The 12,573-nt window shown below is 45.1% G+C and overlaps 3 protein-coding genes across 6 annotated transcripts; 1 reads left to right on the top strand and 2 right to left on the bottom strand.

Annotated features, from left to right (window-relative positions):
• Window positions 1-184: 184 nt before the first annotated feature.
• sav1 (salvador family WW domain containing protein 1) lies at window positions 185-11,334 on the top strand. 2 transcript variants are annotated; one of them, XR_015068331.1, is made up of 7 exons: window positions 185-510; window positions 1,273-1,755; window positions 2,965-3,235; window positions 3,301-3,459; window positions 9,536-9,865; window positions 10,004-10,486; window positions 11,255-11,334. XR_015068331.1 is itself a non-coding variant. In XM_085931884.1 (5 exons), the coding sequence occupies exons 1-5, from the start codon at window positions 417-419 to the stop codon at window positions 4,104-4,106; spliced, it is 1,215 nt and encodes a 404-aa protein (XP_085788010.1). In that variant the 5' UTR covers window positions 190-416; the 3' UTR covers window positions 4,107-4,837. The 2 variants fall into 2 exon arrangements, 1 of the variants encoding a protein (XP_085788010.1); XM_085931884.1 differs by lacking the exons at window positions 9,536-9,865; window positions 10,004-10,486; window positions 11,255-11,334 and adding an exon at window positions 3,899-4,837 and having other exon boundaries at window positions 190-510.
• On the bottom strand, window positions 4,965-7,614 carry LOC147045057 (galectin-8-like). 3 transcript variants are annotated; one of them, XM_085931887.1, is made up of 10 exons: window positions 7,418-7,614; window positions 6,868-7,013; window positions 6,708-6,743; window positions 6,550-6,635; window positions 6,195-6,348; window positions 6,028-6,126; window positions 5,859-5,957; window positions 5,717-5,802; window positions 5,468-5,645; window positions 4,965-5,389 (listed from the first exon to the last, which is right to left on the bottom strand). In XM_085931887.1, the coding sequence occupies exons 1-10, from the start codon at window positions 7,473-7,475 to the stop codon at window positions 5,243-5,245; spliced, it is 1,089 nt and encodes a 362-aa protein (XP_085788013.1). In that variant the 5' UTR covers window positions 7,476-7,614; the 3' UTR covers window positions 4,965-5,242. The 3 variants fall into 3 exon arrangements, with proteins under 3 accessions (XP_085788013.1, XP_085788012.1, XP_085788011.1); XM_085931886.1 differs by having other exon boundaries at window positions 6,028-6,120; window positions 6,195-6,375; XM_085931885.1 differs by having other exon boundaries at window positions 6,195-6,375.
• atl1 (atlastin GTPase 1) lies at window positions 9,064-12,466 on the bottom strand. The gene is made up of 13 exons (XM_085931890.1): window positions 12,236-12,466; window positions 12,029-12,163; window positions 11,789-11,893; window positions 11,602-11,652; window positions 11,400-11,456; window positions 11,237-11,329; window positions 11,027-11,165; window positions 10,798-10,925; window positions 10,669-10,725; window positions 10,532-10,603; window positions 10,039-10,470; window positions 9,822-9,836; window positions 9,064-9,740 (listed from the first exon to the last, which is right to left on the bottom strand). The coding sequence occupies exons 1-13, from the start codon at window positions 12,464-12,466 to the stop codon at window positions 9,615-9,617; spliced, it is 1,641 nt and encodes a 546-aa protein (XP_085788016.1). The 3' UTR covers window positions 9,064-9,614.
• Window positions 12,467-12,573: the final 107 nt, after the last annotated feature.

Consider the following 12,573-nt stretch of genomic DNA (forward strand, 5'->3'; position numbering starts at 1 on the left):
TTGAAAATGTGTGCTTTATATTGGACGAAAGGGATGTTATTGCCGAAAATTAAAAGCTGACACACTTTAAAATGTTGATTTTTAATTTTCAATTTATAATTGCTTTTGATTTTTAATTGTATTTGATTGGAATTCAAATCACCACTTGTGCGCATGCGCCCGCAGAAAGAATGTGCGCCTGCGCACAACTGACTGGAGCGACGTCTCTTTCTTGCTAGCATCGGCTAGGCTAATACTCGCCTCCTCCTCCTTCGAAGCAGTCCGCTTCCAAAATGTTCTGTATCCGCGCTCGGCGACGAGGAGAGCGGGGCGGCCGCCGAGCGGAGGGCTTGACATCGCCGCGTTGTTGACGTCCTCTCCCCGCCCCTCCTCCTCCTCCCCCATCACCGCCGCCACGCTCAAACTGGAGTTTTATTATGCTCTCGCGAAAGAAGAGTAAAAGCGAGTCGTCGAAGCCGGCCGAGGTCCACGGAAAGTATGTGAAGAAGGAGACGTCGCCGCTCCTCCGAAGTAAGCAACAGGCTGCTGGATCGTTAGCCTAGCTTAGCCCGGTTTAGCCTATTTTGCTATCGATTTTATTATGCTGTTAAAACCCCGCTTGGATGTAGAATGATTTGTTTTTTTCTCTTATTTTTGTTTTGATTTACTTTGTGCTCAACTGACGTTAACGTGCACTTTTAAACTTTAAAACCAGCTCGCTGTTGTCCTGACTGCGTAGGGTAAAACAAAGGTTCCCAGATACCGTTAACGTCAGTTGCAATGGCCACAATTCAAATGATAATATCATATCCATCATAATCTAGTGTCCAGTGTGTTGTCTCATTTGTCCCGTAACGTCCCGTTTGTTTTGTCCCCGATCATGTATTCTCCTGCGTCTCGTTTTGTTTCATCAGGTCCCATTTATTCGTTGTTTTTTTAACATACCTTACCATACCATTAGTTCCCATAATGTTGGGTGGCCAATTTTCTCCTACCATGTTCCTATGATGCTGATATATCATTCTCATTTTGTACTGTCATGTCCTATTGTGGCCCATAATATGTCCTATTGTGCCCCAGTGGCCCACAATGTCCCAAATTATCAAGTGAATATGGTGCAAACAGTCCCCCCTTTTTCTGACCCAGTTCCTCCGAGTGGATTTTAAACTTGGGCATCCCAACTTATGTAGTCGCCTGTCATTGCCTGAAATGGAAACTCCTAACTGTCCCGGAAGTGAGCTACTTTTTACATCAAGTTAAAACTTTTTGTAACTTGTCGTTTTTTTCCGACAGATCTTATGCCCTCATTCATCCGTCATGGCCCCACCATCCCCCGCCGCGCCGACGTGCCGATGCCCGACATGGGGCCCTCCGCTTTCCCGACGGCCCCCGGCCGGGAGCCAGCGTTGTCCCGCAGCAAGAGCTTCCTCCGCACCGCTGTGCCACGTCCGCCGCACGAGGCGGCCCGCCGCGAGAGCCATCGCTTGTCCGCGCCGCCGTACCTGCCACGCAGTCTCGGCGAGCTTCCGCACGAATACGCCGGCTCGCTGCAGTCCTTCCTGACGGACGGCGGACCCGTGTCGGAGAACGGCGACGCCGGGCGCTACTACTATCACCCCCAGGAGGCTTCCTACTACGACGGGAGGCAGCAGCAGCAACCTCGGAGGATGCCGGAACGCTTCCCGGATGACTACCACTACTATGAGCACGGAGAACCCAACTTCCAAAGAGTTCCGCGGCAACGCACGCCGCCCACACCCAGCAGACCCCCTTCAGGTAATTTTTCACCGTCGGAGCTAGGTGTCAAGATGGCCTGCTCTTTTTATTTGACATATACAATCGTCACATTACAGTGCAAACCCAAAATACATATTTAGTCAAGTTTCCTACAGGTAGCGCCGCAAATTGTCGCGGCCGTGTTTAAAGATAGATTCAGGGCCGCATGAACAAGCCTTTTCATATCCGCGCCGCAGGTTCCCGACGCGCGTCACGCTAAGGTTGGCGTGATAGGAATGCAGGCAGAGGCTTCACGGGAAGCCACACAGCGCTCTTTGCTTCATCTTTGTCTGTTTGTGTTCTTTATCTTACTCAACATGACAAACTTGTGACCGTGTGCTCTATTTAAGGCACATCAGCACATTTGTGTTTTCCTGGGCATTTTTGGCCACCTTCCCAGTGAGAGGCCTACATTTCATTTTTCCAATACAAAGACGCAAAATCTTTGGAAATTGCATTCTACTACATTGCCATGTTGATTTGGGTTACGGTATGTGCCTGTCTGTTATTCTGGGCTCTGTCTGGAGCTTGCAAATTTGTCGTTGGGTTTAAAGCTATCATGACACCTGTTGTTTTGACTTGTACTCGACAGCCTCTTCTAAATACTAGAAACAGTTTGAGACCTTGGGAGCTATTTATTTATGTTAGACGACATTGCAACCTTAAAATTTGTGGATTTAAAATCAACCCAATTTGGGTTAAAGATTGAATCCACCAAGGAGGTTGGGACAATTTGAGCCAACATTGTACACAACAACCCAAAAATTGGGTTTTTCCACTTGCTGTCATAAATGTATAAACATGCCACTATACGTCACAGTCTGTCAAAATACTTTAGTTTAGCGATTAGCATTAGCTTCCCCATCTTGTCACATTTTCCCCTTTGTCGCTGCATTGACTGAGGACGTCCAAAGTGCAGGAAATGGCTGACACGGCGAGGAGGATGGTGATGAAGATGAGGATGAGGATGACGAGTCGGTTGCGGAGGAGGCGGAGTACATTTCTGTGGCGTGCTCTCACATTCCTCTTCTTCACTCACCAACTTCCAGTGACCTCGCTCTCATGCTCTCTCAACTTATTTGTCACCTCCCAAACACGCTTTTAGAGGAGGATGACTGTGTTGTCAATAAAAGTGGCTATAAAATGTCTGCACACCCCCTGCTTGTTTGCTCGCATGGCTGAGGGAAATACTTGTCATCCTCCCTGCAGGCATAGGTCGAATCCAGGCCAAGTCACTGGGGAACCTTTCCAGCCTGACTGCAGAGGACCTGCCCCTCCCCACCGGCTGGACCATGGACTGGACCATCCGCGGCAGGAAGTACTACATCGACCACAACACTAACACCACGCACTGGAGCCACCCGCTGGAGCGCGAGGGGCTCCCGCCGGGCTGGGAGAAGGTGGAGTCGGCCGAGTTTGGCGTCTATTACGTGGACCACATCAACAAGAGGGCGCAGTATCGCCACCCTTGCGCTCCTAGGTACTTCATTTCTCGTGGGACCACGCTCCTCACTCCACTTAAAAATCTCCGAATTTGTTTTGTAGCGTGCCGCGTTACGACCAGCCGCCGCCTCTGCCGCCTCCGCCCATCACCTATCAGCCGCGGCCCACCGAGAGGAACCAGCCGGTGCTGGTGCCGGCGAACCCCTACCACACCGCCGAGATCCCGGACTGGCTGCAGGTCTACGCCCGTGCCCCCCTCAAGTGAGTACTTGACTTTTATTCAGCAACTGGTCTGCTGTTGGTTTCAAACAACGTTAGGACTGGGATAAAAAAAAATAAAAATTAAATCATATTTACCGAACACTGAAAAAGCAAACCTAAATAGTAAAAAAAAAAATTTGCAAGAAATATTTCAGAACCCTTGATAATGTAAATCAAATGCGGTGCAACCCGTAGACTCAAGTATACAAGTCATTAAAAATTTGAAAAGTAATTAAAAAACTCGAATTTCCACTCTAGGAGTGTCCATGTTACATAAACAAACCGCTTTGAAACGAGGCTCGTCTTAGGCGGCGTGCAAACCAAATAACGAAACAAACGCGCACTTCTCCGACTGCTCAACAATTTCCACATGGGGCAACTTGATCGGTGTCGAGCGTAGTCATTCGGGTGGACGCAACGGGCGTTGCTCTTCCGCCAGGTACGACCACATCCTGAAGTGGGAGCTCTTCCAGCTGGCCGACCTGGACACGTACCAGGGCATGCTGAAGCTGCTCTTCATGAAGGAACTGGAGCACATCGTCAAGTCGTACGAGGCGTACCGCCAGGCGCTGCTCTCCGAGGTGGAGGCGCGCAAACAGCGGCAGCAGTGGTACGCCCAGCAGCCCCCCGGCAACAGCTTCATGTGACCAAAACGCCCCTCTTCGCCTCGTGTGCCTTTGCCTCTTGATCCAAAAATGTATCCCAAGAAACACTCAGATGAAGAAGCTACCACCTGGGAGGACTGGCAAAGCAATATTGTGCCTTTTCTTTTTTTTTTTTCTTTTTTTTTTTTAAACGCTGAACCAAAAGGCAGCAATTGCAACACAGACGTGTTGTATGACTTTTTTTGGCCCCCCTTTTTCGTAATGATTTTTTTCAAGGCAATCCACCAAAAGCCGTGCGATATTTAAGTGTCTAAGGAATGCATAGGATGGCATTTCTTTTAAGGAAAAGCATCACCTCGGAAAGATTATAAGCTACTGGAACTTTAGGAAACACTTTTTCATTCAAAAGACTAAAAAAAAAAAAAAAAAAGTTCTATATATATATTTTTTTTGTCAAGATGCTAATAACTGTTACACCTTTTATATGATATACAGAAATGTCTCAAAGCCATACGTTGCTGGTCGGACAGTACTTTAATACCAGCAAGAAAATGAGAAATATCTTATTTTAATATATATCTGAACATTTCTATGCAGGTTCCGCCCATTTCTGTGGTTGGGATTGTGTACGAAAAGTGAGCCGTAGATTTTGGAAAAAATGGTTTCTCTGTAAATTTGATTATGGTGGAAAATTAAATTTCAGAGCTTCAATTTGAAACTCTGGTTCACTACACACGGTGAAATATTAAATGTTTTGTTCAATCACTACAATATTTAAATTTAGTTATTTGGTCAAATTGATCATTTTTCCTTCGTGGACCTTTTGGGTTGCTTGTAATAAGGCTCAACAAAGCCATTAGCTCCATAGTGCTGTTAGCAGAAATTTGGTGATAAACAACGTATTGCTTATTTTTTTATTCTGGCATGCAAAAAAATTTATCATAAATCATTTGTGACCTGATCCCCGAGCAACTCATGTCATTGTGGTACAAGACAAAATGGCCTTTAGCTTCTAATATGTGGTTAGAAAGGAAACTTATAGGTACATAAAACAAAGAAAACTTATCCTTTATAATACCTAACTTATACCTTAGCTTAATTTACTTGTACCTTAACTTCAAACTTGAGCTAATCATAAAGTAGGTGGCAGCTCGGATCATGTTCAAGGCCTTTGCGTGTCAAATCTGCCTGATGCTAATCAGCGTCACGTTGCCCTTCGCTGCCACACGGTCGATCTTGGCCACTGGACCTCGGTACCCGAAGCCCAGGTGGACGTCGCCGTTGATGGTCACGTTGAAGTATTTGGCAGTACACGTGATGATCATCTGAGCAACAGATAGCCACATAGCGGCTCGAGATCTTTTTAAGCACGAAAGGGTGTCTTGCAAGTCGATTCTTGTTACCTCGAAGAACTGGCCTGGTGTAAAAGGGAAGGAGGTTCCATTCTTGCGCTCCTCCTTGCCCCACTTGCTAGACAGGTAAGAGTTCATCACCAGCACATTCACATCTGTTGACCAGTTGAAGCGAGCGCTCATGTGCAGGGGAATACTGGTGTCACTGTTCAGGAGACTGATGTTAAAACTGCAAGACAAAAAAAAAAAAAACGTGTTAGTTATGGTAGCGGGCTATTTGTGAGCAATTGTGGCCTTCACCGTGTTGCGTTCTGCTTGACACGTCCTTTGACGGTGAGGACTGTGCCTTTCTCCAGATCGCCAACCAGCCTCCCGATTTGCAGATTCTATAACAAGAAAAAAGCAATTAGGAAAAAAAAAAATGCTCAAAAATGAGACTTACCTTTGCCTTGATACGTTTAATCTCCAGTGCGCGTGAGCAGTTGACACCACGAGATGAACATGACAGTCCATTGGTCACAGTAATGTTGAGCTTTGATTTCTGGAAGGAAAAAAACAAAAACAATTAGCATCATCATAAATGTATGCTCCTTTCGGTCGTAACTACTCACGGGCACGACCTTTCCCGAAATGACCATATTGGTGACGACCTCCAGCGCCAGTTTCTCTGTTGCGTCCAAAGCTTCAAAGCCATTTGTGGACACCTGAAACTAGCGCTAAGTATTAGTGCAGTCCCTCACATTTGGTTGCTCCATATTTTCTTCAACATGTTACTCACAAACAACTGGGGCTCCATGTTACGTTTGCAAATGAATATCATGTCGGCGAACATGCAGTTACGGTTGTACCAGTGACCGTCATCGCGGCCCAACATGGCGGCACAGCGGTCACTTGTCGAACCCGTTAACAAGGGCTGGTCCTCCCCCCAGTACCTGCAACAAAAGCACCTTACACAGATCCTGCCAAATATTAAGTTCTCCGTGATGTTTTTGTTGTCATAAAGACAAAACTATATGGAGTTATCACTGGGCCCTTTCAAATCTGCATAGCAACCGATGACCAGGAGAAATGTAACCAATTCTGCTGGTCCACGTCATTACATTAAATTGTAGCGCTTTCTTCATGCTACTTACATCACGGATTTGTTGAAACGACTTCCATCAGTCCATTTCCAGACTCTTGATTGGTACTTCAGGCCCAGCCAGGCCCTCCACCCGTACTACAAAAAAAAAAAAAAAAAGATGTTATAGATCAATCTCTAAAGCTACCATATATAGGTTAAAGATGGGACCTTGTTATCTGTGTCCAGAGTTTTGATCAGCCAGTCCTGCAGAGAGAGATGCAATAGGTTAGATCATATATATATATATATATATATATATATATATATATATATATATATATATATATATATATATATATGTGTTGACGATATAGGTTTGAAATGGAACCCTCTCATTGATGTCTTCAATGCTGGTCAGGTTGCTTTCAAGTGACCAACACTGGCGTTCAGCCATCTTAAAATTCTTCAACTGTTGGGAGAAGTAGTAACAGTTGTTTTTGTAGGTCAGCCATTTTTTCGGACACTCACACTGGCCTGGGAAAGAAAAAAAAACAAAAGCATTTATCAAAGCAAGTCTATGTGCACTAAGACGGCCAAAAATTATTTCAATGAAAAGATGGGGTATTTGCTTTAGTGTTTATTTCGAATTTATGGAATATTTAGTTCAGTATACTATACAGCTCTGCATTAACTAGTCTAAGATTGCTTTAATACCATTATTGTCCACGCGGTGTCACTGTTCGCACACGTTTACACGTAGATTCTAATTGTTTGCTTTAATCGTTCGTCAGTATTAAGAAAGTTTATTTTATTGTCATTGCTTATGTCTGTTAAAATAGTAACTTTAGAAGGCCCAAATTAATTAAAAATAATCAAATTGAAAATAAAAATGTTATTGAAATTTTATTATATGATAAATAAATCTTAATAAGTCTCACCTTGTTGCAGGAGAGCACTAAACAAAAGCAAGTGAATCACGATCAGTTTGTTGATCATCCTGAAGCCTTTGGCGAACGACCCGTAGCCGTCCAAACTTTGAAAAAGTCAGCTCGAATAGACTCAAGTATTGGAATTGACTTGCAATAGAACCGTCGCGAGGACCTCCACCTACGTTCGCGAGCAGCGCACAAGTTCTGACCCTTCCGGACCGCACGGCCACAATTAAAGGCGATCGTCTTGACGTCACAATGAAATGTGTTATAAAGTTTTAAAAATGCACCGTTCGTAGCGTTTGAAACGTAAAGAAATGAAAGCTACAGTGATATAAACCTGTAGAGTTTATAGGTGAAATGTAATTTCCAGTTCAGTTATATTAGCTGCAACTAACTAGCTACAGCAACATAATTATTAGTCCTTTTACATATTAGTAGTTATTATTCACAAAACCTCATTTTTAAATGTTTTGTACATTGCATTCAACTCAACACTTACAGAAGCGACTTTGGTTTTATTTTGTGGTTTAATAAAGTTTTTTTTGAAGATGTTCAATGGATCTGTAGTGGTAATAAAGCCATTGATAGGATAGTAGTCACATCAGACCAGACGTTGTGTGTATTTTCAAATGAATGGCAATCATTCATTTCAAGCGGAAACTTAATATGAGCAGTGAACTCATACATCCCATTCGAGAGTTTGGAAAATGAAAATAAATCCCGAGAAACATTTGTAAACTGTGTAATGGCACTCCCACTTGAAATGTACTGTGAAATTAAACAAAAAAAAAAACTAATAATTGCCCATCGTGTATGTAAAACAACCATCCATAGTAGCTTTGCTAAAGGACTCTCCCTTAGCTTAATGCTAACAAAACATGCCAAACTCCGTTGACGTGCTAACAATTAGCCTCGATAATCGCAGTTCTAGAGGCTTTCTTATATAAAGACAAAAGATTAAACAACACGTCTCGATTAAAAGAAAATACAAGGTCCGTTTTAGTACAACGAGTACAAAAACGCCACGTAAACACGTTTGAAATCACAGCGCAACATCAAGGCCGCATCCAAAGTGCCCGGAGGTCGCGTGCGTCAACCACATAAAAACAAAATAAATAAAAAAAACAATGAAACATCTCACAAAAGCCACTCTTGAAGTTTTTCCGTTCCTTAATGACACACGAGAAAACATCGACACCATGCGGACAATGACTTTACGATATACTTTGTAAATTTGCTCATCAGATAAATGAAGTGTATCTCAATTAGATCAAATACAAGAGTTGTGTTGGAAATTCCGTGACTTTGGTTAACAATGGCTATCATGTTTATCCTTGTGGCTTCCTAAAACGTTCAACTTTGGAATATACTGTACAGAGGTGTCTATTTACAATTTTTGTCTATTGATGCTGTGTTTGTTTGCTTTTGCATAAATCCATTTGTTGAAATTGTATGGAGACAAAATAGACACACTGTAGTGTTTCCTCCCTGAATGAAAAAAAAAAAAAACCTTTCAAGTAAATTAAACCAAATAAATATGACAAATATGCAATTCCATTCACAAAAATTATGGGAGAAAAATTGTATTTAAAATTAGAACAAATTATTTGAAATAATATTGCGACTTACATGTACAAGTCAATACATTATGATTCTTTTTAAAAAATCTATAGGTTTTCTGCATCCATGCACACATTACAACAATAAAATGTGACAAACTGTAAAAAATAGGGAAAAAACAATATATACAGAAAATTGTCCAACAATAATAAATAAATCTGTTGAGGATTCTGAAGTCAATGTAGCTGTGAAATGCGTGATATTATTTTTTAATAGCATTTTAACCTATAACACGTATAGTATATATCATTAAATATCACATGAAAACCTAAAAAATACAAAAAGCTTTTTGCATAGTTGCAAAAACAATGCATGTAACAAATTGTAAGAACCAATAAAAAAAAAAGACGTGGATTGCAAATCAATAAAAAATCTTCTGCACGTAAAGTAACGCAATAACGAGTAGGACAGTCATTTAAGGAGGTGGGCCCTGCTTGTTCTCCAAGTGCTCGAATAGGATAAGCGGTTTCCCATACGCCGCACCATTACGACATTCCCGTCCAGGTGATGATTGACAGCGGATGAGGAGAAAGCCGAGTGATGAAGATGCTCGTCGTATACAGTGAGCGGTGTCAGTGCTGAGTCAGTCCCGCTTCTTGCCGCGCTCCTCGGCCGCCGCCTCCCCGACGTCATCGGCCTGATGCCCAGGGAAGGCGTGCTGGTAGAGGTGCCGATGATTGGCCGCCACGTTGTACAGCTTGTGCAGCGCCTGCGTTGCGGGAAGGGTGACAAGAAGTTCACGCAGGAGAACGAAAAGCATCGCCGGGAAGAAGGCGTGTCACATTCTTACCTCATTCGTGCTCCCCTGCCGAGGCGTCGAAGGGAAAACACAAGGTGAGTTCAAAACATGCTTTCCGTTGTCATTATTTCAAAGAATTAATCAGGAATGCCGCCATCTGGTGGCAGTTTGACTACATTGCATGTATTGGGTGAGTCTCAGGTTTGACTTGAATTCTCAATGTATCTGGACAGACGGATTGTGTAGGGATGGACAGATTGCGACCGACCTGGTCCCAGAGCGCCCCGGCCACCTGGTCGATGACGGCCCCCAGCTCTCGGTACTCCCCCGAGTAACGTATGTAGGCCCAGGTGCAGAGCGTGATGAGGGCCAGGCCCAGGATCATGTTGCACAGGCTGGCGATGACGTCCACGCCCACAAAGCCCGTCACGCCCGCCGCCACGTACATGACGAAGATGACCACGAAAAGGGTAGCGGGCGTGCGGGCGGCGTGGAAAATGTTTTTGGAGTCATTGTGCTTGATGTATTGGACGAAGACCTGATCCACCTCGCCCGTCAGCTGCTGCAGGTAGCGCCGGCTGAACTCCTCGCCGCCCATCTTCTTCACGCCACGGAAAAGCGCCAGAGCCTCCTCGCGGAGGACGGCGTGGCGCGCTTGCAGCTCGCTGGGCGCCAGGAAGGGACGGTCGCCGCCGCACACCTGACGGAGAACAGAGGTGAGCGGCGATCATCGGCGAGGCTCACGGCGGTGTCAGGCGTACCTCCTCCATTTTCTTGCTGTACAGATCCTTGGCCGCAGCCACCGCCGCCAAGTTGTTGGCTTCCGCCGTGGCCTGACGCAAACCACCACGTCATTTTCTGCCCAGTCACTCATCCACAAAGCTCCTAACACATTTACCTGTAACATGGATTTAGGATGAGGCAGCTCCTCTCCTTGGTAAATCTTGATGTAGGCCTGGAGAAGACAAAAAAAAACAGCATTAAAAGGAAAACTGTGGCCATTTTGTAATCCTGGACTATCCTTGACCTTGAAGTACTCCAGCAGGCCTCTGCAGGTGATCTTACTGCCATTGATCTCCTTCACGTCAATGTTGCCAGGACTCAGGAGCCAGGGCACCAGAACCTTCAAGTTGCTGATGAACTCGCCGTCGATCTCTGCAATTTGAAATATCAGCTATTGCCTAACACTAGCTGCTACTTCGCTAACATGGCGCCGCCTACAATTTATTTTGGCGACATCTCGGCTGTTTGGGTACCTTTGATCCGTCCGTCAAAGTGCGGATTGGTGGCCACCTTCAAGCCAGGGTGAGGCATCAAGAAGCTGGAGATGTTGGTGAAACACGAATGGATGTGTTTGCGCACGTTCTGCAGCTCCTCGTGCTGGTTCTCCGAGATCTACACGCGGGATTTCAAATGAAGTCCCTTTTTAACAGGTTTCAAGGAAAGTCACATCCTTGCCTACTGACCTTGAGCCTCTTTTCCAGAAATTTCATGCCTCCCTCCTGTCCGTATGGAAACTCGTACGGGAAGCTCCAGTCTCGGATGAGGAATATCATGGACTTGCAAATAGGAGCAGATGAAGGTAAGAGCCACAAAAGGTATTATTATATTTTATGATGATCAAATTACCTGAAACGGTTTGAGGAACGTCTCCTCCATTGCCAGTCGGCCGTACTCTGTGAACAGCTGTCACGAGAAAAATCACAGACATGTTACGATCAGATTGATCAATTTGGCGTAATTTCTGTGAAATATTTTGGAGTGGTTTCATTTTCGAGCAACAAAAAAAATAAAAAATACTAGACATCATCTGATCAATTTGAATATTTACCTGCAGATGCTGAAGGTCGTCTTCTTGGACATTCTGGGAGATGTTGTAAACCTGTATTTCATATTAATTTTATTATTATTTGTTTTTTTACAATTTTAACCAGTTGTCAGATATCTTAAGGAAGCCCTATCATTGCATTATCACCAGCAGAATTTAAATTCTAAATGGGCCCACAACTGGTGTGTACCTGCATGGAGCTGATCATGGTGCTCAAAGCGAACACGGTGGCCGAGTCACGCAGCGTGGACTGGCTGTCAAAGGTACCTTGTGTGTCCATCAGCAGCACTGCCACCTGTGTCACCGCACACACACACACACACACACACACACACACACACACACACACACACACACACACACACGACATTTAGTAACACTATTGTCATTGTGTCCAATTTTAGGGGACGACAATAAAAGCAAACTTCACCTTGGTACCGTCAGGCAGGTCAACCAGGAAGACCTCGCTCCAGATCTGGATGCCGGTGGTCTCCCTCTCCGAGCCCCCCCTCCACGAGAACCCGGTCAGGGGCTCGTCGGCCTGGCCCAGCCAGTCGTCCGAGCCCTGAAAGTAAAAAGGTGAGTCGAACGGATCCACGGCTTTATTATTGTACCGACGCTCCAACGATGTACCCACGTGGTTGTACATGTAGCGCAGCATGAAGTCCATTAGGAAAGACTTCCCCTTGCGGAAGGCCCCCGCCACCGAGATGGCCACCACCTCGCGGTCGCGCACTTCCTCGGCCAGCAGGATGCGACTCAGCGCTGCCTCGTCCAGCTCGAAGGTGTGGTCGTCCTTCACCAGCAGCACCTGGATAGGCCGCGCCCGCCCGTCCGACTCTTCGTCCTCTGAGCTCCACTCGTACATGTTCTTGTCACCCAGGGACCCTGGAGGGGGGGGGGGGGGGCAGAGAAAAGAAAACGCCTCTGTTGATATTTTTGCCATTTTTTGGAATGGCCAGCAGATGCTCGGAA

This window comes from Syngnathus leptorhynchus, chromosome 15 (assembly GCF_054491065.1).
Source record: "Syngnathus leptorhynchus isolate UIUO chromosome 15, UIUO_Slep, whole genome shotgun sequence".
Lineage (NCBI taxonomy): Eukaryota > Metazoa > Chordata > Actinopteri > Syngnathiformes > Syngnathidae > Syngnathus > Syngnathus leptorhynchus.

Bases quoted from the DNA above. Each gene is read 5' to 3' on its own strand.
- sav1 (XM_085931884.1), top strand. From the start codon at position 417: ATGCTCTCGCGAAAGAAGAGTAAAAGCGAGTCGTCGAAGCCGGCCGAG. The intron at 511-1,272 runs GTAAGCAACAGG...TTTTTCCGACAG, and splicing joins GACGTCGCCGCTCCTCCGAA to ATCTTATGCCCTCATTCATC. The intron at 1,756-2,964 runs GTAATTTTTCAC...TCCTCCCTGCAG, and splicing joins ACCCAGCAGACCCCCTTCAG to GCATAGGTCGAATCCAGGCC.
- atl1 (XM_085931890.1), bottom strand. From the start codon at position 12,466: ATGTACGAGTGGAGCTCAGAGGACGAAGAGTCGGACGGGCGGGCGCGG. The intron at 11,894-12,028 runs GTGAAGTTTGCT...GCGGTGACACAG, and splicing joins ACCTGCCTGACGGTACCAAG to GTGGCAGTGCTGCTGATGGA. The intron at 10,604-10,668 runs GTAAATGTGTTA...GGTTTGCGTCAG, and splicing joins ATCCTAAATCCATGTTACAG to GCCACGGCGGAAGCCAACAA.
- LOC147045057 (XM_085931885.1), bottom strand. From the start codon at position 7,475: ATGATCAACAAACTGATCGTGATTCACTTGCTTTTGTTTAGTGCTCTC. The intron at 5,958-6,027 runs GTGAGTAGTTAC...TTTTCCTTCCAG, and splicing joins TTTCGGGAAAGGTCGTGCCC to AAATCAAAGCTCAACATTAC. The intron at 5,390-5,467 runs GTAACAAGAATC...TCTGTTGCTCAG, and splicing joins CACCAGGCCAGTTCTTCGAG to ATGATCATCACGTGTACTGC.